We start from the raw sequence: 21,286 nt of genomic DNA, 5'->3' as shown, positions 1-21,286 counted from the left end.
TAAATAATGAAAGAATGTGTAGTTCCTATCTTGTGTGTTACCCAGAATCAGTGGACAGTCTTTGTCCTGATCCTTTACTTTTTACTTTCAGGAGCTGTTGGAGCAGTTGCATATGACCACTCTCTGTTGTAGAATAGATTTACATGAAATCCCTTTGTGTAATGCATCAGGTGGCACAGTACTTCATGGGTTCATACACCCTGTTTGGAGTATGTAATACAAAAGAAAAAAAGGATGCTAGTGTTTGGCATGGTTACTGATGTATACTAAACTTTTTATTACATGTCATCTAGGGAGTGGTTAGTATAAGTCATAAACACAAATGTAAAATGAATGTATAATTCATATTTTCTTGTTGACTTAGTATAAATGTGTCATCTTTATGAAGAACATATTTAACATCACTGTGGCTTGGGGTTTTATTGTAATTTTATTTCCAGTTGGTAGCACTTAAGATTGGACCCAGGCCTTACATAGAGATAGGTAAGTACTCTTTCACTTAGCAACTTGCCCAGTCCTTTCCATGGTGTGATGAGAAAACTCAAGTGCATATAAACTTAAGTGTTTAAAGAGAAGTAACTTACATGAGCCCACCACAAAAGTCATTATGGATCTGTCACTGTTTGTTATATTTTTATTCCACCTACTTCAAATGCATTGCTGAAAAACACTCATTGGTTTAGTACAAGGAGGGTCCTAGTTTTTATTGCTAAATCCAATGGTAAAACTAAATCACTGTTGACAGCATGGGTTCAACTTTGTTTTTAAAGCATGGCTCTAACCAGGGTAGTGATTCCATTTCTCCTCCTCCATTTAGCTCTTGCTTTCTTGTTAGAAATGCTGCTCGTGGCTAGCTAGCCAAATGAAAAGTATGGCTTGATTAAGGATCTCCTGTGTTAATAATTTGTGCCTAATGTCTTTAGCTTTCCCATGGGCTGTTGTTGAAAATGGCAAATCTGGTTTAAATGAAACCTGATCCCGTTAATGGTTTAATAGCAGCTGCCACAGGGTTATGGTGTTTTCAACAGATGTCTCTGTTACAGTTTATTCCTAACAAACTATGTTTGGATAAATATTTTGTGAAACAGTCTATGATAAGACACTTTTTCTGTCAATTTAAACCCATGCACATACAATTTTGTGAAGAAAACTAGGTATATAATATTTTAAAATGAAAAATCATTTATATCTTGCACACTTATAATTTTTTTTGTGCTGAGGAATGCACTTCACATCTACACCTAAGAACATGCCTTGGCCAATGTGAGTATCCATCCATCATTACCTACTGCTATTTGTTTGGGTCCAGTAGTGTCACTTTAGATAAACGGTAGTCACAAATCTACAGGGATTCTGTTTTCTCTTTCTTACAATTACTATTCTAATTATAATCATGAATAGGGTTAGCTTTTCTGGAATGTGATAACTTATTCAACTATTTCTACAGACAGGATTTATTCTGTCCAAAGCATCCGGATGATCCAAAAGATACAAAATAGGGACTTGATATCATGATTGTGCTGGGAGACAGAAATAGTTATGTTATTAGCCTGTCTCTGAACTATGAAGAGAGTACTTCAGGCATGCTTATTTAAAAAAAGAATAGTTCTGTGGGTTTGTGATTCTGCAGGCCAGGAAATCCAAGAGTATGGTGACATCTGGTGAAAGCTTTCTTACTGTATCACATTATGGTGGAGGCCCAATGGAAAAGGGAAAGTAACTGGTTTAAATCGTTATTCCCTTTTCACAAAGCCACTGATACTATTCTTAAGGCCCCACCCTCATGACACCATTTAATCCTATCTCCCCAATGCTCTGTGTCCATACACCATTAACACATGAATTAATGGATGAGGTTTATAGCACAGGTATATTAATGAACATATTCAACCCTCAGCAACAGCAGACATGATAACTCAAACCAACAGGAATGAAAATACAGAGTAGTGTGTTAATTGCTATGTTACAGACTTGATTCCTAAAACTTATAAAGCATGGACTCTCTGACAGAGCCACACTTAGATTGTATGGCTGCTGAAGCTAGAAGGCTTATCTGTAAATTCATCCAAGAGTAAGTGCTTAAAGGCAACAGGAGAAATACAGAACACGCTTGTACTTAAGTATGAAGTGTCTGTGCACATTTCTGGAGTGATGTTCTCCTGTCTTAATATCTTGGCCAGGTACTTCCTCAAAGGATATCAGTGAGACCTGGCTTGTCTTTTTTGTTCGAACTCTTCCTTCTCCGTGGAACATGTGCTAACAGTGACCTGGTCGTTGGCTGGGCAGCATTTCCCATGTGTGATAACAACTTCCGGATAGTGGAAGGAAAATTCAAGTGTCCCCTTCTCCGAGGAAATTATGACCAGAAACTGGACAGCTTCAGGAAAATTGAAGATTTGATTTGCCAAGATTTGGATCGGTGGCTGTGCAATCTGTATTTTCAGGTTTGCAATCTATTCATCTTGTTTATTAATTTCTTGAGACTGGATTTTTCACTTGTAGCACAGGCTGTCCTCAAACTCTTGACCCTCATATCTCAGCCTTTTGAGTGCTACATATCTGGGGTTATAGGCAATCCATATGAGCATATGACTGGAAAATGACTTGAAGTATTTTCCAAAGCCACTTCTGCCAAACCATTGGCTTTCTTTCTTGCAACTGCAAAATTTACTAAAGTTTCTTTAAAGGGGTAAAAGTAATTACATCAGATAACTGATTTCTGATCATGCACATTGATTAATACTTAGAAATAAGGAATTAACTCTCGAGTTCACGGGGAAAGTGAAAGAGAACTTAATACAGTCATGTATATTCAATATAACAGAACTCTTCCCCAAGCCTCTTGGTTCTCTGTTGTTCACAATCTGTAAGTTCACCCTCTCACCCCAGGCATGAATGATTTATTTCCTTACCAAAAGTACTGCCCAAGCTTCCCTTGTGTGTTGGGAGTTGCCTGTGATAGGATACAGAAGAGATGACGTGTGACTTCTGCCTTCTGGATGCTCATCTCTAACAAGAAAGAAAGACAAAATTCAACAGAAGTGGAGTAGCCATGAAAGCGCTGTCTCCCTTAGTCACTCCACTCCCAAGCATGCTTTTTGTCAAACTCAAATATTTAAAGCAAATAAACTTGGACATACATATTTGTATATGGTTAGCTTTCTGTGCACTGCTGAACCTAGCCTTTTAACAATGACGACAGTACATAAATTCACTGTAGGCAAATGTCATTATCCACAGAAGAAAATGGTTGCATATGTTTTCTTTTTTTTTTTTTCCAAGACAGGGTTTCTCTGTGGCATTGGAGGCTGTCCTGGAACTAGCTCTTGTAGACCCAGAGATCTGCCTGCTTCTTCCTCCTGAGTTCTGGGATTAAAGGCATGCGCCATTAATGCCCAGCTAATGGTTGCCTATGTTAAGAAGAAAGTGTACCACCTGTTTGTAGTCTATTTATTTGTTCTGTGTCTAAACTTGTTATTCTTAATTATAGCATTTTCCCAGGTTGAATATATCATCAAGTGCCATGAAGTTTTATTCTTTGTCTATACATCTGATTATCTACAGTTTTCTGTCTGTCTGCCTGCTCTCTCTCTCTCTCTCTCTCTCTCTCTCTCTCTCTCTCTCTCTCTCTCTCTCACACACACACACACACATCTATACATCTACTTACCTATCCACCTACCTTCCTAATTGATGAAACTGATAATGATATTTCCAAGAAGTGTGCAATTTTGGCCTGAAGTTTGAGCGTTTCCTGTCATGGGAATTTTTTTTGGGGGGGGGTTACCTTTTCACTTGTGTTGAAATTATCTAGTATTTTCTTTTAGGGAATTCCCTTAGAGTGCTATGCTAAAATAGTTCTAGAGTGCTATTAAGGAAATAGTTCTAATCTAGATATGGAAACAGTGCTACCCAGAGATAAATCTGACTGTCCTTTAGATTCACTGAGAAAGAAATCCTCTCTATGCCCCAAGAATTTGAACCAATTATTTCCAGGTGGTGCTTCAAGTATTAGAGGTCACTTGCAGCTCCAAACAATCATGAACATTGATATATGCAAGCCTGAAATGGAAGAATGATACAGGAGTGTAAATAACTACAAAACCCCATAACAAAACAGCTTTACAATGTAGTCTTAAACATTATATTATACCATCAGTCAAAATAAACTGAAATTTAAAATACAGTCACAAAAGGAAGTAAATTTTATTATCGTTAATATGAAAGGCATCTGCAAGTGTCTGTGTGTGTGTGTGTGTGTGTGTGTGTGTGTGTGTGTGTGTGTGTGTGTACGTGCACGCACACATGCACACATGCTCACATTTGAGTATGGGTATTTCTTCTCTGTCTTATTTGACATGATATCTCAGTAAAACACAGAGCTTGCTCTTTTCACTAGACTGGCTGGCAGTGAGCCCTAGGACCACCTTTTTCTGCTTTCTACTCTACCCCACCCATTGCTAGGATTTCAGGCATGGGCTACTCTACTTGGCTTTTTGTGGTGCAGTAGATTCGAACCTAGGAATTCATCCATGCACCAGCCATGTCCTCACCCATGGAACCTGTGACTTTTCACTGGTTTTCTTTATTTTTTTTTCTTTCCTTTGCATCTCATTGTACAAGCTTGGGGTGGAACTCCAAGGTGTCACATATACTAGGCAACTGCACTACCACTGAGGGCTGTACCCAGCCTTTAATTTTCACATTAACTGGTATTTGTAGCTCAGTATTCCATAAATTATGGGCTGAAAAGTTGGCACTGAATTCATAAAAGACAATTTATATAGTTCTGGCATTAATCATGAAGATTATTTAGGTTGAGAGTAAGTCAAGACTTAAAATCTACAATGCAAAAAGTTGCTTATTAAACTAATTAGGCTGGAGCACAATCTACTTGTATTTGAAGACCATTTTTTTCCTCCTTTTTCATTAAATAAAACATATTGGGGGAAAAAGTAATGCTGTTACCGATAGAGCTTGTCTGGCAACTATGTATCACACAAAGATATAATTAATCACTAATTCTGCTATGTATTAGACAATGTTAGGGACTGTTGTCCTCTTTGTCACTAGCTGGGGAGGAAGTCCACTCTACTGACAAGAATAGTGGCACAGCACAGGGTATATGATTTTTGTGATTGAGAAGAAAAATAAGTGGGGATGAAGACACTTGGTCAAAAAGATGGAAACAAAAAAAAAATCCTTCTACAAAACTGTGTTTTTCTTTACATAAACTTCTATAATATTTGAATTTTTCCAGTGTGAGTTTTCTCAAGTGCAGACTGTTATGATTAGGGCTAGGGAGATGGCTCAGTTGGTAAAGCGCTTGCCTTACAAGCTCGAGGACCTAAGTTTGGATCCCTAGCACAAAACAAGACCATACCCCAAACCAACTCTCCCTTTCCACCCCCTAAATTCACTGGACAAGGCAACATGTGTAAACACCAACACTAGAAGAGGTGGGGTCAAAGACAGAGGATCCTTTCAGCCCACCTGCCAGCCATCCTTGTCATCTTCAGGATCAGTAAGTGACCCTGTCTCAAAAACTTAAGTAGAGGGGTCTGCCAAAAATGCATAATGTCAACCTCTGGCTTCCACAGGCAGGCACACACCCACCTACCATCAATCCACCAACCAACCATACAGAAATTTCTGATCTATAAAACATACAGCAAATTGCACAGAAGGGCAAAAAAAGATAATGGAAGAGAAAATATTTTTACAATTTAAGCTTAGAGAAGATTAAAAAATACAGCGAAATCCTTCCTTCCATTTTCCTTCAGGAGGAAAGTGCTAAGAAACCTTCACCCTTCATGCTTCATGCCTTCACCCTGACTTCTAGTTTTGCCCCATGTCATTAGGGGCAGTAACTGGAGCCCACTGGAGAAGGCTGGCCAGCAGCTCTAATTTAGTTCCATTGAATGTGTGCAAGGACTGAAGAGGGCAGATTGAGCAAGCAAGAAAGGCTGAACCCTTTTCCCAAGGCCCTTCCAGGTCATCAGCTTTCTCCCTGCCTCCCTCGAGTACTTTGTTATTTTAAACACGTGGTGAAAAAGTGCTCAGCGAACCCCCACCTGTTCATTCTCCACTGTGGTCAATGAATATTTGTTCATTTCATCCCAGCATGAAGTTTATTCATACAGTGTTTTCTTACAGGACATTAAAATAATAAATTAGACACAAAAACACATGACAATATTTAAAGTGATTATGGAGATTGTTTAACATTTATAATTTAACCAGATAAAATCTTTCAGAGTTTGGAAAACTGAATTTTCCTTTTAGATATCTCAAACCCCCCATTGTTCTAGAGGAAATCTAACGACACAGGTAATATTTGCAACCGTTTCCATTAACTGATTCATCTCTTAATAGGTAATTAAAACTCCTTTACATTTGGATGATCAAAAAAGCCATGAGAGCCGCAGGCAGCTTTCTCCTGACCGTCCTGTGTGCTTAATGGCAAAAGCAGAGAATGCAGAATTCAATTTGGATAATACAGCTGGCCCTTCAAAGCAAGAAGCCCAGAGAAGCACTCATGCTGCAATGGACCGTGCCACCCATTCTTCTCAGGGTTTGTTTACTTACTTTCTTCAGCATTCCAATACAGTGTTCTGAACTGTGTCTTATTGAATGAAGCTAATTAAGAAGTGTTTATTTTCTAAGAATGCATTTTATAAACTAAGCCAATGCTAAGAATATTATTTTCACATCTCCTTGTCAACTATGCAAATAAGCACAAAATTACTTCCTTGAAACACACCTAATTATTCTCCATGACCCTATTGTTTGTAAACTAGTTTTTCACCGCTGTTCCAAAGTGTGGGGTTATTTGGCTTCTTTTGGGCCTCCTGTTTACAATTTCAACTTTTTTCTATGTTTTTGAGAGTTGTAACCAAAAATGTGAGTAGAAAAGTTAAAATATTCTCAGGACAAAGTTCGCAAGTGATACAGTTTATGCCTCAAGACTTTGTGTTTCAAGATGGGTTGTATCAAATACTAGTTACATCGAGTTTTTAGACATTCAATTTTCAGAAGAACCACATTCGTAACTATCATTTGTAGTAAAATGTTAATTACCTTTGCCAAAGGTTTTAGCCATGATTTTCTGTAAATGGATCGATACTCTAACAGTAAATAATATTAGTCCACCCAACAGGATGTGTTGGAGTGGCAGCTATTACAGAACTAGAAGCCACAGTATCATGGCAAGGAGTGGCACTCATACTAATTACCAGTGGCAAACCCTATAGTGAGCATTTTCTCTGAAATTATCAAATGGTTTAATTATATGGTAAAGGAAATAACATAACATGTACTAATATTCCTTCCTCTGTTTTGGCAATTCTATTTTTCCTCTATTTCCTTTATATAATTTCTTCTATAGTTCCCCCTCCTCCTCATCTTCCATTTCCTCCTTCTCCCCCCCCCTCTCTGTGGATTTGCATGTGTGTGTGCATGCATGCATATGTGGAGGTGTGCATGTGTGTGTGTGTGTGTATGTATACATGCATGTGGTGGGTTATAGGCATATAGGCATGCACACGTGTGTGTGTGTGTGTGTGTGTGTGTGTGAGAGAGAGAGAGAGAGAGAGAGAGAGAGAGGCCAGAAATCAACATTGGGTATCTTCACTGATGACTCTCTACATTGTTGTTGTTGTTGTTTGAGACAGGGTTGCTCTGCGTAATAGCCCTGGCTGTCCTGGAACTCACAGAGATCTGTCTGCCTCTGCTTCCTGAGTTCCAGGATTAAAGGTATGTGCCACCACTGCCTGGCTTCCACCTCAATTTTTGAGTCAGAGTCTCTCCCTGATTGCACTAGACTGGCTGGTTATCAGTGAGCTCCAGACTTCCTTCTCACTCACTCAGCACTGAGATTAGAGACACCTGCCACCATGTCTAGGTTTATTTTTTAACACGGACCTTGGGAAATCAACTGAAGGGCCCAATGCTTCTGCAGTAAGTACTTTCCCATTGAGAATCCATATAACCTGAAAACACTCACTAGACATAGCCTTTTGAACCACCTACTCCCAGAGCTATCAGAAACAAAGCATTTCCTTCACAGATGTCCCAGCCTTAGCAATTCTAGTGGAGCCACAGGAAATGTATGGAGACGCTGCAATTTAAGATGTTGAAAAGAGAGATACTGTCAGAGCTCCTCCGATACTTGGAGATCATCATCCTAAGAAAAATGAAGCAATAAATAGAAAGGGAGTGATTGTGATGTCATCGAACTAAAAAGAAGAGAAAGCATGCCATTGATTTCGCTTAAACATCAAGTTCAAAGGTCAACTCTGAAGTAACTGAACACTGTAAAATATGTGCACTTGTAAAGTGTATTTCTGTTTTTTTTTGTGTGTGTGTGTGTGTGTAACTCAGTCTTTTTGTAGAATTCTTAACTTCTAACACAGTGGGTTCTGACTTAACTAATGAAATTTCATGCCACTGATAGTTTTTCCTAGTTTTAGGATACCGAGTAGATTAGAAGTAATTACTTTTGGACCATTTTTTACCAGATTATTTTTGTTTTCTCATCTTTCCTGTGGTCCCTAGATGGACCACACCATGCTATGAACTTGGATTTTAGCATGCTAGCCCCATCTTTCCTCAAAGAGGACAGGTGCACCCTGGGAAAGAAGAATGCCAACACATTCAATGTGCAAATTCAGTATGTACCAAGAGAAAGAATTTCTTATGTTTTATGTTAGAAAAACCTGATTATTATTTTGCTTTGTTCTGAGCTCAGAGACTAATGTAAGTCTCACGTTCAAGACAGAAGAGGGGCTGTCTCCTTCTGTCTCAAACAGATTTATACAAAACCAGAAACAGAAATTATTTCCTAGTACATGTCTTCTCTATTGCTTACTCTTATTTATTTTTTTCTTAGAAGCTCCTAAGCTTATTATTAGTGGTTAATATCTCCCATGGGCTTGTTTTCTATTATATCAGGGCTGTGATACAGTGTACTGCTTTTTGCCATGGATGTGTTGCTAAGAGATTTAATAATGGGTAAACAAACACAACATGTGGTAATTCATTTCAAATTAAAAGTTTATTAAACTCTGACTTGATGACTTTCTGGCTATTTACAACTAAAGGAAGGCAATGTGGGGAAATTGTAGTCGCGTGGTATGTTCATGGCTGTAAAGTTTCTGTCTGAAAAATGTGCTCATGATCTTCCACAAGCTGTCCTATACCAGTAGGCTCCATATGCAATCTGTCAAATTTGCTATACTGTCCCCAAATCATAAAGAAGTAGTCTTCATGTTCCCTTGCAAGTGTGCCTGTGTACACACCCTTTCCCAGGGGGATTTTGCACTTACTCCATAGTTGATATTTTCAGTGTCGATCAGCTTGTTACTACATGGATGCCTGGGAGCAAGAAATATTTATGAGAGGCTAGAAGAAAATATCTATGATATAACTTTTATGATTGCCATCTTTCAAGTTGTTTTACTTTTTAGGATAACTTCTAGGGAAATGGTGATTGTGTTTGACAACTTTGTTTTGTATATGGATATCTTGCAAGAACAATAGTTTGTGGCAAGGTCTGGGGATGCTTTATGATGTTGAATTCAGGAGAATTTTTAATGTACAGTCACAACAAACAAACCACACTGCTACATGCAGTGGAGTTTTCGCCAAAAGTGTCCATCTCTTGACCTCCAGAGGTTTATTTACTTGTGTCTATTGGCTCCATTATGATACAAACGTCTGTGTCTACATTGCTAGTGGGAGGGGTGTGCTCTCTCAGCATATTTTCTGTAAACAGACAGCAAAACTTCTTGGGAAGAATACAAACCCAGAGAAGAAGCAAGTACAACTGTCTAAATAGATATTTAGTTGGAAGATGAGAGAACAATTGTGAGAAATACATGGTGTCAAGGAGTCATATTTGTGCTTTGTCCCAATTGCCCCCCTCTCTCTTTTCCTGCTAACACTTCTCTGTCAATTCTTATAAATTATATCAACTAGAAGAGGAAACAAAGAACCATTGTTGATTATAATAGAGTCTTTGACATCTGAAGACGAGAATTAGGATTTTTTTTTTATTCTACAGTGCTAGAGGAACATTTAGCATTCAATAGAAATTAACTGTCCAGTAATGAATTGATATTTTCCCAGGCTAGTGATGGATAGCATGATTCTCTTCTCCTGACAGTGGACAACAATTTGGAGCCAGAACAGAAGTCAGACTCATGGTCACAAGGAGACACTACCAGACTCTATGTCTCCTAAATTCCCTTTCTACAGGATATTTTGAACTTCAGCTGGAGTTTTCAGTGCATATCCCCATCATTAGTCCTGAAGCACCTGTATTCCATGCTGTATCCCATATTGCATATGATAAGCAACTGATAGTACATAGACTTTCAGCATAATAACAGACCATCCAACCTACCTGGAATAGGAGGGTTGTCACAGTTATAAAGCATCCCTGGTGAGCATTAAATCATGTAAAAATTGAGTAGTACCAAGTCGACATTTCGTACACTACAGTTAAACAAAATTAATGAAACAGTAAATCATGTCTACCTATTTGTCTCCTGTAGAGCTGTTAATACACATCGACACCTGGACTCTGTTCAGACCTGATGACTCCAAGTCTCTAGGGTCATGTCCTTGACATGGATACTGTTAAAAATGTCAATGGATTCCAAATCAAGAAAGATGGAAGGTTTCTGGGCATGGTAGTACACACCTATAATCCCAGCATGTAGGAGGAAGAGACAGGAGGATCTGGAACTCAAAGCCAGCTTTGGTTACATAGTAAGGTTAAGGCTAGCCTGAGTTACATAAAACCTGTCTCAAAAACAAAAAGAAACTAAGCAGATGTCATCTATGTGAAGCTATTGGTAGTCCTGAGTTTCTTTATTTCCTTGAGACAGGTACGAGAGCTTGACCTTTGGTTATTCTTTAATTTTATTGTATCATGAAGACTCCTCACCAACTAACTTAAAATTTCCTTCTTTAAGAAGCCCAACTCAGTGCTGAGTGACCCCAAAGTTCTTTCTCTTCATTGTGGGCATGTATTCATTTGCATGTCTGGATGACCAGCCTCATGAGTATTGACTAAGTCTGTGGAGTCTATGCTGTGCCTGGAACAAAGCAATTGCTCAATCAAAGACTTGCCAATTGAATAAATGAATGAATTCATTTGTTAGGTAAATGTGGACTAATATATCCAAGAAAGAGATAAGACTTATTTTTATTTGATAATCACAGTCTAGGAGTAGTAGGCAAGGTAATATGGAGTCATAATCCAAAAATTGTTGAAAATCTCAGGTTGCTACCGACTATAGCGAATAGACACATGAAACAGCACGTGTCTATTTAACTCTGCAAGCAACTCCCTTTCTTCCAGAATGTCCACACTGTCCTGTGTATTCACCAGCTACACAGCAGTTTCTGTTACTCTGCATCCTCACCATGGCCCCATTTTTCTGAGAACTCATCCTAATTTGTATATAATAGCATCTTGTGACTTCCAATTTATTTTATTTCTTGAATGCTGACATCCCTAAACATCTCCACATGTACTTGTTCTTGACATACCAGTCTTAATTTGCTTGTTTGTTTTGAAACAGAGTATAGTGAACCTGGTCAGGCTGATCTTGAACTCACTGTACAAGTGAAGATGACCTTCGGCTTCTGATTCTCCTGTCTTGCCTTCCGAGCACAAGGATTGAAAGTGCATACCCACACTGGCCTTAAATGGTATCTTGGGTTGAATTTAAGGTGACATGTTTGCTAGGTAAACACTCTACCAGTTGTGTGACATCTCTGACTCTTGTTGGCAGTTTTTAATTATGCTTTTAATTTTCCTAATGCTGTGTTTTTCTTACATGTGCTTTCAGGAATATTCTAGTTGCAAATATTTCCTCCTTACCTGACTTTGACCTTTCTGGTTTCTTTAGGCCTGTCTGTCACAGAGCGAACCTTCTGGATTTTGATTAAGTCCTGTCTATCAGGCAAAGTAGATTGAGCTTTTTTGTGCCACTCCTTCAAACTCTGCCTTACTTCATTCAGTTCACAAGACTTTCTGTTTTCTTCTGAAAGTTTGGGTGGATGATCTATTTGAAGTTTGGTTTTGAATTAGGTACTGGGTTAGGATTAAGTTTAGGGGCTTCTGTGTGCATCCTTTTGTGGATAGACTTATAAGGTTTGCATACTGGCCAAAAATCAATTGACTGAATTTTTTAGTTTTTGCTAAAGTTCTCTATGTCTGTCGTGACTACAGAAATTAGTTTCCTCAATATCCGTGTTCATCCCCAATGACTTGTACCTTTCTTGGGCTAAGCCCTAGAAAAGGACTTGGTACTTATTTTTGAAGTTGCTTTTCTACCATTTCTTTGTCAATGGCTTATTATAATACTAGAAACTTAAAAAATCAACTAGCTCTATGTTTATTCTTTCATTTAAAAGCTGTATTTTTCCTTTCCTTCCTTCACTTTCTTCTTTCTTTTCTTCTTTTTCTTGTTTCAGCAACTTTCTGAGTAGCTTTACAGGAGCACTGTACCTACTGTGTACTTCTGTCTGTCCAACATGAGACGGTGAGAGGACAAACAGGAAAAAAAAAAAAACTAATAGTGGGAGAAGTAGAAGCACAGTGAGGGCACATCCCATTGGGCTGAACACCCGTCATCTGAAGCTGAGGAAGTTAGAGCTGAGGAAGTCAGGAGACTTACCAGGGTTACCTGTCTTCCCTGTGATGACTGACAGCTTGTGAGTGTTGGCGTCAAGTTTCTGCAGCCAGTTTGAATTAGATCACTATGTTACATTGCAAAAGCCCCAGCCCCAAATTCCTGTTGAACTTAGATAAGGAAAGCAACTCTTTCCTTATACATTTATTATTTATTATTGTTTCTTCAAGTCATAGTCTCACTATGTGATTTGTGATCGCCTCGAATTGATGACCTTAGTCTCCTAGAACTTCTCTAAGACATTATTAGTTACCTGGATCATATGTATGTGTGTGTATGTGTATACATATATGATGTATATGTGTACATATAATTCATATATATTAATCCTTATGTACATACAGTAATTTGTCAACTGCTACCTCATTTCTGGGGCAGAACCCTAAAATCACGAATGTGGAACTTGAAAACAGTCTGCAGGATTTTGCTGGTAACAGTCGGAGCTGAGCTTAGGGACAAACTCTCTGAGATAGTTCCAGGTTACAGACAACCATAACCACTTCAGAGAGCTTCCAAAGAAGGAGGACTTGTACAATAGATAGCCATAATTTGAAGTATTTTGAATGACTACTTAAGTCATTGAATGACTTAAGAATTGAATGACTACTTAAGTTCAAAGTTTGTTGAAACTTTAAAGCAAATGGTAGACTCTGGCATTTGGTCTGTAGGCTTTTTGTTTTGTTTTGTTTTCAGATAGCATCAATAGATCTGAATCCTTCATCTGAGTACAAAACTGAGCCTCGGGAAACCACAGTATGTTTCAAAGTGATTAATCTGCATAAAGAGCTAATTACCTGCATTTTGAAATGCCCTTACTTACAATATAGAAATGCATAAAATACTATAAGTCACAGAAAAGCTTCAAAAGTCTCTAATTTAGATCCTTCAAAAAAAGCAGCAATTGCTAAATTCTTCTTAAATTCTATTATCCCACACCCTCTAGCCTCCTAGTTCATTCTCCCCCTCTTGCTTTCCCTTAAGCATTGAGATGGTCACCTTTTAGCTTTATTTACAAACAGAACAAACCTTCTGGTAGCTATAGCATCGAACTCCCCAAAGAGGCTTAGCTGAGCAAATTCTTCTCAGTGTTTTTTGGAGCTGAGGTAGATTTCTTTAAAAAAAATTGTGATTTGTTTTCCTCTTGGGCTTATTTTCTGGGGTTCGTCACCATCCCTCACAGTCTGCTACAATATTTCAATATTTCATTTTCTTTGATCCACTTCCATCTCCACGTCATGTCTGAAACCTGCTGGTGCTGAGATGGCTTGAAGCAGTCACATAGGTCTGTAGATTGGTTTTGACAGGACTATGGTGCAGAGCCCTGCCTGGGCCCACGGTGATGCTAGCTGACAGCCTCTCACTGCTCCTGGAAGAAGGGAACATGTGGAAGGAATTGCTCTTTCCCATTTCACAGTTTGTCATTTCCTCTGCAGGGCAGCCCCTGACCCCTCCAAAGATCCTGACACCCATACAGGAAGTGTTCCCACTGATGTAAAGGAAGTGAAGAAGCAGTTAATGCCAAGAGAGGAGGAAAGAGGGCGTGTCAAAAGTCCCTCTCTGAGGGACAGAGAGAGATGAGAAATGCTTAAAACGTTTCCAGCAGGTTAGACTGTGCTGTATCCTTTCCTTCAGGGAGCAGCACCCATAGATCTGCTGCTGTTTCAGGAGTCAAAACACTGTAGGGAAGCTACCTTCGAACCCCGCCCTCCTCCCTGTGCTTCACTTGAAAAGTAGAAGTGGTAATAAAAACAGATGTGTCACATGCAAACGATCAAAAATAAGGTTGGCGGAAAAGATGCAGATAAATGTTTGCTCCTCTATTGTAGGACATGAATATGTGGTGTGTGTTTCCAATTAGAGTCTGTTAGAGCCACAGAACACCACAGCTTGAGATTCCAGGACTGTGCCTATGCTCAGTGTTTTGTGCGGCCTCATGCATCCTCCCTGTAGAGCAAACTGTACACTAACGGAACACAAGGGCTGAGGGCTAGATTGCCGACCACACTGCTTTGACATGCTTTTCTCATGCATGGCCATAGCCCGTTCCAGCACTCTTCAGATTATCTGTATTTCAGGAATGATGAAGGAACTCAGTTTTGAGAGCACAGCCATGCATCATTTAACAACAGGGTTATATTCTGAGAGATGGATTGCTAAGCAGTTGTGTCATTGTGGGACTGGCAGAGTGTATTTGCATGAGCCAAGATGGTTGAGCCTCCAACACACCTGGGGAGTGTGGGAAAGTTAGTATCCCTTTTAGTGCCTGCCACATACCAAAGGTTTGTGATATCGTAACATTTACCAGGATATGTATTTTTCTAAGAGCACTCTTTAAAGAAGGGACAAAAATTTTATTCTCACTCAGCTCTCTGATTCTGTTTTATGGATATGTATGTGGTATATATGTTCCTTAATCTTTTCACACACAATGAGTGTGCTCACTGTGCAAAAAAGATATGTGCATGTATATTATATATGTACTATCTATAATATATATGCATATATTTAATAGTCATTCATAAAACATATTCTCATTTGTCTTTGGTCAATTTAGTCTGTGTCTCAGAATTACACAAATGTCTAAAATGATAACATACAAGTAGATATGGCAATAGATCACAAGGCCATGCTTCTTGGCTAAATACGAGCCATTGAGGTGGACCTATCAGCATGAGAAAATGAGAGCCCTCTGAAATAGCCTCAGGAGCAGTGGCTTAGGCAGGGAGAGTTATCACGGTGTTTTGATGGCACCCACTCATCTCTGTCCTCACTATTTAATCTGAGGCTCCCAGGAGTGCCGATAGCTGAACACAGACGGAAGTTGAAATAAGGAGCTGTAGGGATAAAATACACTTTCATTCTACTTTTGCTAACATATGAGTCATGATGAATGGAACCAAGACTGCCTGATGAGGATCTGCCTTTAGTCGTGACAAAGGGGCTGCCAGTTGGGTGGGCCTTACAGTTAAGTACAGCTTCTTTCACTGGCTCTTAGTTCAGGTTCTTCCTGCAAGTCCACAGAAGGTGGCATCTCCTTTGACCAGATCTGTCCTTCCAAAATTGATGAGTGAAAGATTGAGGGGACTGTGAGACTTCACATGAGTAAGAGGACAATTAGCTTTTTATGTAGCTACCTGTCTATCTAGTGTCTCTGTGTAGGAACGTTGGCAGGCATATGGCACAGCTGGCCTATAGACGCCAGAGAACAACCTCAGGTGTCGCCCTTGCCTTCTGCCTTATTTGAGACAGGGACTCTTGCTTCCTGGTGTGAGTGGCAGGCAAGCTGGTACCTCAGCTTCAGGTTATCCTCCTGTTCCAACCTTTCACTTCACCATAGGATTTTAAAATTCCCAATTTACCAGTTTTTCCTTTTATGGTTCCTATTTTGGATGTCAAGTCCAATAACATTTTAGTTATTTTTCTATCTTTCAAGAGAATTTTCTGTCTTTTAAATGCAAATACATGAGTGTTAGCTCTATTCTTTCCCTATGAAAACAACAGATTTTCCCGACGCTGTTAGCTTAAAACTATCTTTCCCTCATCAAATTGGTTCTGTACCTGTCTTAAAAATTAGCAGTTGGGCACAGTCCTACAGACTTACTTCCATTTTTTTTTCCCATTAACTTCATGACCTGCCTCTCACTCTGCTAACTCCACAGTCTTGATTGCCACAGCTGGGACATAGAGCTTGGTAGCACAGTGATTTCTCTCATTTACATTTCTTCGTTGAGATGATACTGGCTTATTTAAAGCCCATGCCTTTCCACATGAATTTTAGAAGAATCTTATGTTTTCCACACCAAAACTTTATTACTGTGTGAAAGGAAAACGTATTGGCTCATGACTCCTAAGACCAACTTCTCAGATAAAGTTATTAATACAAAGGAGATTTAGTTGCCTCAGTGGAACAGGGCAGGAAATAAGAAACAAAGGCAGGAGATAGAGGATGAGGGAAGAAGGTGAAGGAACAAAGGGAAAGGGGACAAGGGTATTTCTCAGAGGGACAAAGGACTGCCTCTGGAAAGGGAGGAGACAGACATGACACATAGGAAAATGACAGTTTGTAAAGGTACAAGGGGAATCCCCATGTTAGGATGAGGTGTTTAATTTTAATTGGGCATGTGAAGTAGGTGAGCCAAAGGGATCTTTTGATTGTTGGATTTCAATGTTTTGGTAGCTGGAACTTAGTAGTCAGCCTCAGGAGGAAGGATTAGCCAAATAAAGAAATAGGCCTTGGGGGCTAGCTTCAGGAATGTAATCTAACAATTTTTAGCAAGGCAGAAGGAATTGGGTAAAAGGGCAAGACCTTCTAGAGCCGCATGCTCAAGGTGACTAGCATCCTTTCACTGTGTTAGTAGACTTTTGTTAGATTTATAATCTAGTCAGGGGGAGGTATATCTTTATCATACTGGGTAAGTTTTTCCATTTTATTTAGTTTTTAGGTCTGTATGATATGTTTAAATAAATAAATCAACATTTTACAATTTTGAGTCCAAAAATTTTGTAAAGCCTATACCTGTGTTGTATTTTCTAAGTGTTGTAATAATTGTAAATTGTTCTTGATTTTAGCAAACTCATTACTCACATATAGAAATGTGATTTTATTTATATGATTTTAAATAATTTTTGTGTATATTCATTGAAAACTTCTTTTTTAAATCATGCTTATGTGTAGATAACATGTGTACTTGAGTGCTGAAAAGAAAAAGGTGTCTGATCCCCTGGAGCTGGAGTTAATACAGGTGAATGAGTAGTTGTTTGTAAGTTGTACAATTTAGATGATAGGAACCATACCTGGGTCTTCTGTAAGAACATCAAGCTTTATTACCTGCTGGGCCATTTCTTCAGCTCTACTGCTTGAAACACTACAATGAATATCACGTCATCTTCTAATACAGTCATTTTCATTCCTTCTGGTACAAACTATATACCTACACCCTTATGTCATTGTAGAGTACTCATTATTGCCAGAAGTCCCAATGCTACACTAACAGCAGCAGTGAAAAAAATACATCTTGGTTATGTATGTGTGTGTGTGTGTGAGCGTGTGTATTCGTGTGTTTACACCTGTGGATATGCAGAAGGAGGTCAGAGATCAAGGCTGGGCATCTTCTTGTCTTCCTCCATTGTTCCCCACCTTGGTTTTTGAGGCAGGGTCTCTCAGTGGAATGGGAACTTGCTATTTCAGCTGGATTGGCTTGCCAGTGAGCCTGCAGGGGTCTTCCTCCTCCTGGTACCACAAATGGTTTTGGAATTCCATAGCATTTTGTTTATTTGATAAATACAATCATATGACTTGTTAATGAGACTACCAGGGTGGGAGATTTAAACATTTGAATCCACATTATATACCTAAAAGAGACCCTACAGTTTCCTTGTCCATATCTTTTTCATATGGTGTTGATTTCCAATTGCTAATATTCAATCTGTAAAAGATTTTTCCTGCTAGTCCTATTTAGAGATTCTGATCTGGTGTCTTTTAAAATTTTGTCTTTTCTTTGTCTGTTTTTGATGTCAAGGTTATAGTAGCCACGTGAAACAAGTTAGTAAATATGCATCCCTCTACTTTCTAGAACAGGTTGTGTAGGTTAAATATGGAATGTCCCTCACTGGCTCAAGTGTTAACCGTTCATTCCCCAGGTGGTGATACTTTGGTGAGGTGGTAGAAACTTAGGAGCTAAGTGAGACATGGAGGTAGTATTTCACTGAAGGTGTGCTTCGTGTTTTTGAATGTGATTCTTGATCTACTCATTTCTCTGCTTGCCTGCTACCACGTGGTTAAAACTGTTCTCTGCTACACAATTTGTTTGCTATGGTTCTGCCAGAGTACATAGTCCCAAATGACCATGCAATAAAACTAATGAGCTAAAGTGAACTTCCCTGAAGTTGTCTAGGCCAGTTTGTCACAGAGCCACTAAAACTGACTGACATAGTTTTTTGGTTTTTTGGTTTGTTTGTTTGTTTTATTTTGTGTGTGTGTTCATGTGTGTGTGTGTGTGTGTGAGAGAGAGAGAGAGAGAGAGAGAGAAGAAGAGAGAGAGAGAGAGAGAGAGAGAGAGGGAGAGAAAAAGAAAGAGAGAAAGAAAGAAAGAAAGAAAGAAAGAAAGAAAGAAAGAAAGAAAGAAAGTGAGGATGTTTTTCCACTAAACATTTGGTAGAATATTCAAGGAAATTGGCAGCGCCTTAGGTTTTATATTACTAATTAGATTCTTTTTTAAAAAATAGCTAAGGGACTCTTCAAAATATCTGTTTATTTGAGGCCAGCTTAATCCACATAGCAAGGTCCAGGATGACCATGACTACATAGAGTTCCCCTGTCTCAAAATACAAAAAATAAAATAAAATAAAATAAAACAAAAACACCAAAAACAAAAATAAAAAACCCAAACCACACAAATATCTGGATCTGGCTTGACCAAGTGCCACCATGTGTGATATGTGAGGATTGAATTCCCTTTAGTTTTCTTTTCAGTGGCTCCCTTTCCTTCCTGGTACTGGTAACCTGAAACATCCCTCATCTGATTTGTTGGTCTGGCTAGTTTATCAGCTTTGTTGTTTTTAAAGAATGATGGGGGATGTCCTTCTGTATGCTATGAATATATGTTTCTCTTATTGATTGATGAATAAAGCTATCTTGGCCAATGGATAGGCAGGATGTAGGCAGGTAAGAAGTAGAGGTGGCACTACCAGACTAAGTGAATTCTGGGAAGAGGAATACACAGAGTGAGTCTTCGAGACACCATGTAGCTACTGGGAATGTAGGATGCCCGATACATTGATTAATAGGAACAGATTAAGAGAGAGCTAGCCAATAAGAAGCCTGAGTCACTGGCCAAACAGTTTGTAATTAATATAAGCCTCTGTGTGTTTATTTGGGACTAAAGGGCTACGAGACCGGGTGGGACATAAACTTCTGTCCACAAAAGAACCAGCTTTGTTATGTTGTTTCTGCCCTTTTCTTGATTTCCTCTTTATTGATTTATATTCATATTATGATCATTTTCTTCCTTCTATTTGATTCACATTTTTTTTTTGATGTTCTTCATGTCGGACCTTAAGATGACTAATTTTCTTCTTTCCCAAAGTGAATGTTTAATGCTATGAAACTTCTTCTCAGCAGGGCTTCAACTTCATTAAGGTGATTTTTTTTCAATTTTCATTAAGACTTTCTGTTTAAACCACAGGTTATTTAGACTTGTGCTGTTTAGTTGGTAGCTGTTTATAATTTTCCTTCTTGCCATTCTGTTTTTGATCACTAGTTCAGCTTTATTATAATTATGGGACATGTTCTGTATGTTTTCAATTCTTCTCAATTTGATGAGGCTTGCTTCATGGTCCAGAATGTGTTTGTGAATTATCCATGGGCACCTTGTAGACACCGATTTACATGTGTGTGTATGTATGTGTGTGTGTGTGTGTGTGTGTGTGTGTGTGTGAATAGATTGTATTTATTGGTTGTGTTTGTCAGATCAACTATATCTTTATTGTAGTTTGATCAATTTTTAATTCTATCATCTAGGGGAAGGGAGTCTTAAATTCCTTAACTATAACTGATAATTAAGTCTCCCTTCACCCCATTTCTGCTTTGTAATAGTTGATGATCCAGTATTTGTCCATGAATTCTTGAAATTTCAACATGTTGGTACATTGATGATTTAGCTATTATTGTACAATATTGTTTACATGTAATGATCTTTTTTCTTGTTCTGAATTCTTTTTTATCTTACATCAATATAGTCAATCCTGACTTCTTAATGTTGGTAAGTGATTCTTTTTTCATTTTTTTAGTTTGTTTTTTTTTCAATTGGATAATCATTATAATTATTACATAATTAGAGCATTTTTCAAAAGCTTGTTTTGCCTATATCTATCTTTTAATTGAAATAGTTAGACTATGCATTTAAGATAATTATTAATATGACAGAATATGTTTGACATGTTAAACTTTGTTTTCTTGTTGCTTTTTCAGCTGTTGTTCTCTTCTGCTGGCTTTTCTCCATATAGATTATTGAATACTAGCTAGAATTCCATCTTCATTTACTTACCATTTTAGAGGGCTTTTTGTATGGTTTTTCTTACTACTTGTGCTGGGGGTAGAGAACAATCATGTGTTGTACAACACTATTTTTGTCAACAGTAGACTGACTATTGGGCTTTGGTCCCACAAGACTGCATTCCCTAATGTCTTCCATATCAACTTAGTTTATGCAAGTATATTCCATGATGCTTGTACAAGAACAAAATCACCACACAGATCATTTAATGTCATCAGTATATACATGTTTGTGTACACATATGATATCAGTTTCAATTGTCTGTGTTTTACCACTTTGAATCAGTTGGGCATGTCTTGCTTCCACTCCAGACCTTTTCCTCATCCTTTTTTAAAAATATCAATTTCTTGAGTAACATGTGGGATTATAAATTTTATTCTGGTCATCAAATATGATTTCTGAAGCCCATAAGATAAAGTTGAGTGCATTAAACATAGGTTAATATCTGGGGCTTTTCCATTTTTCTGTATTCCTCCCAGGTACCTCATGGTTCCTTTACCTCCATTTTCTTCATGTTTTAATTGT

The 21,286-nt window shown here is 38.4% G+C and overlaps 1 protein-coding gene across 1 annotated transcript in view; it reads left to right on the top strand.

Annotated features, from left to right (window-relative positions):
* Nucleotides 1–21,286, top strand: part of Ofcc1 (orofacial cleft 1 candidate 1) — a 314,659-nt gene that overhangs the window by 137,556 nt on the left and 155,817 nt on the right. Inside the window, exons 12-13 of the mRNA XM_035441726.1 lie at nt 2,181–2,444; nt 6,376–6,574. Of these exons, the coding sequence (XP_035297617.1) occupies nt 2,181–2,444; nt 6,376–6,574 (463 nt within the window). The remainder of the gene's footprint in view (nt 1–2,180; nt 2,445–6,375; nt 6,575–21,286) is intronic.

Source organism: Cricetulus griseus, chromosome 3 (genome assembly GCF_003668045.3).
Source record: "Cricetulus griseus strain 17A/GY chromosome 3, alternate assembly CriGri-PICRH-1.0, whole genome shotgun sequence".
Taxonomy (NCBI): Eukaryota; Metazoa; Chordata; class Mammalia; order Rodentia; family Cricetidae; genus Cricetulus; species Cricetulus griseus.
This window is presented reverse-complemented; position numbering and strand designations above follow the sequence as displayed.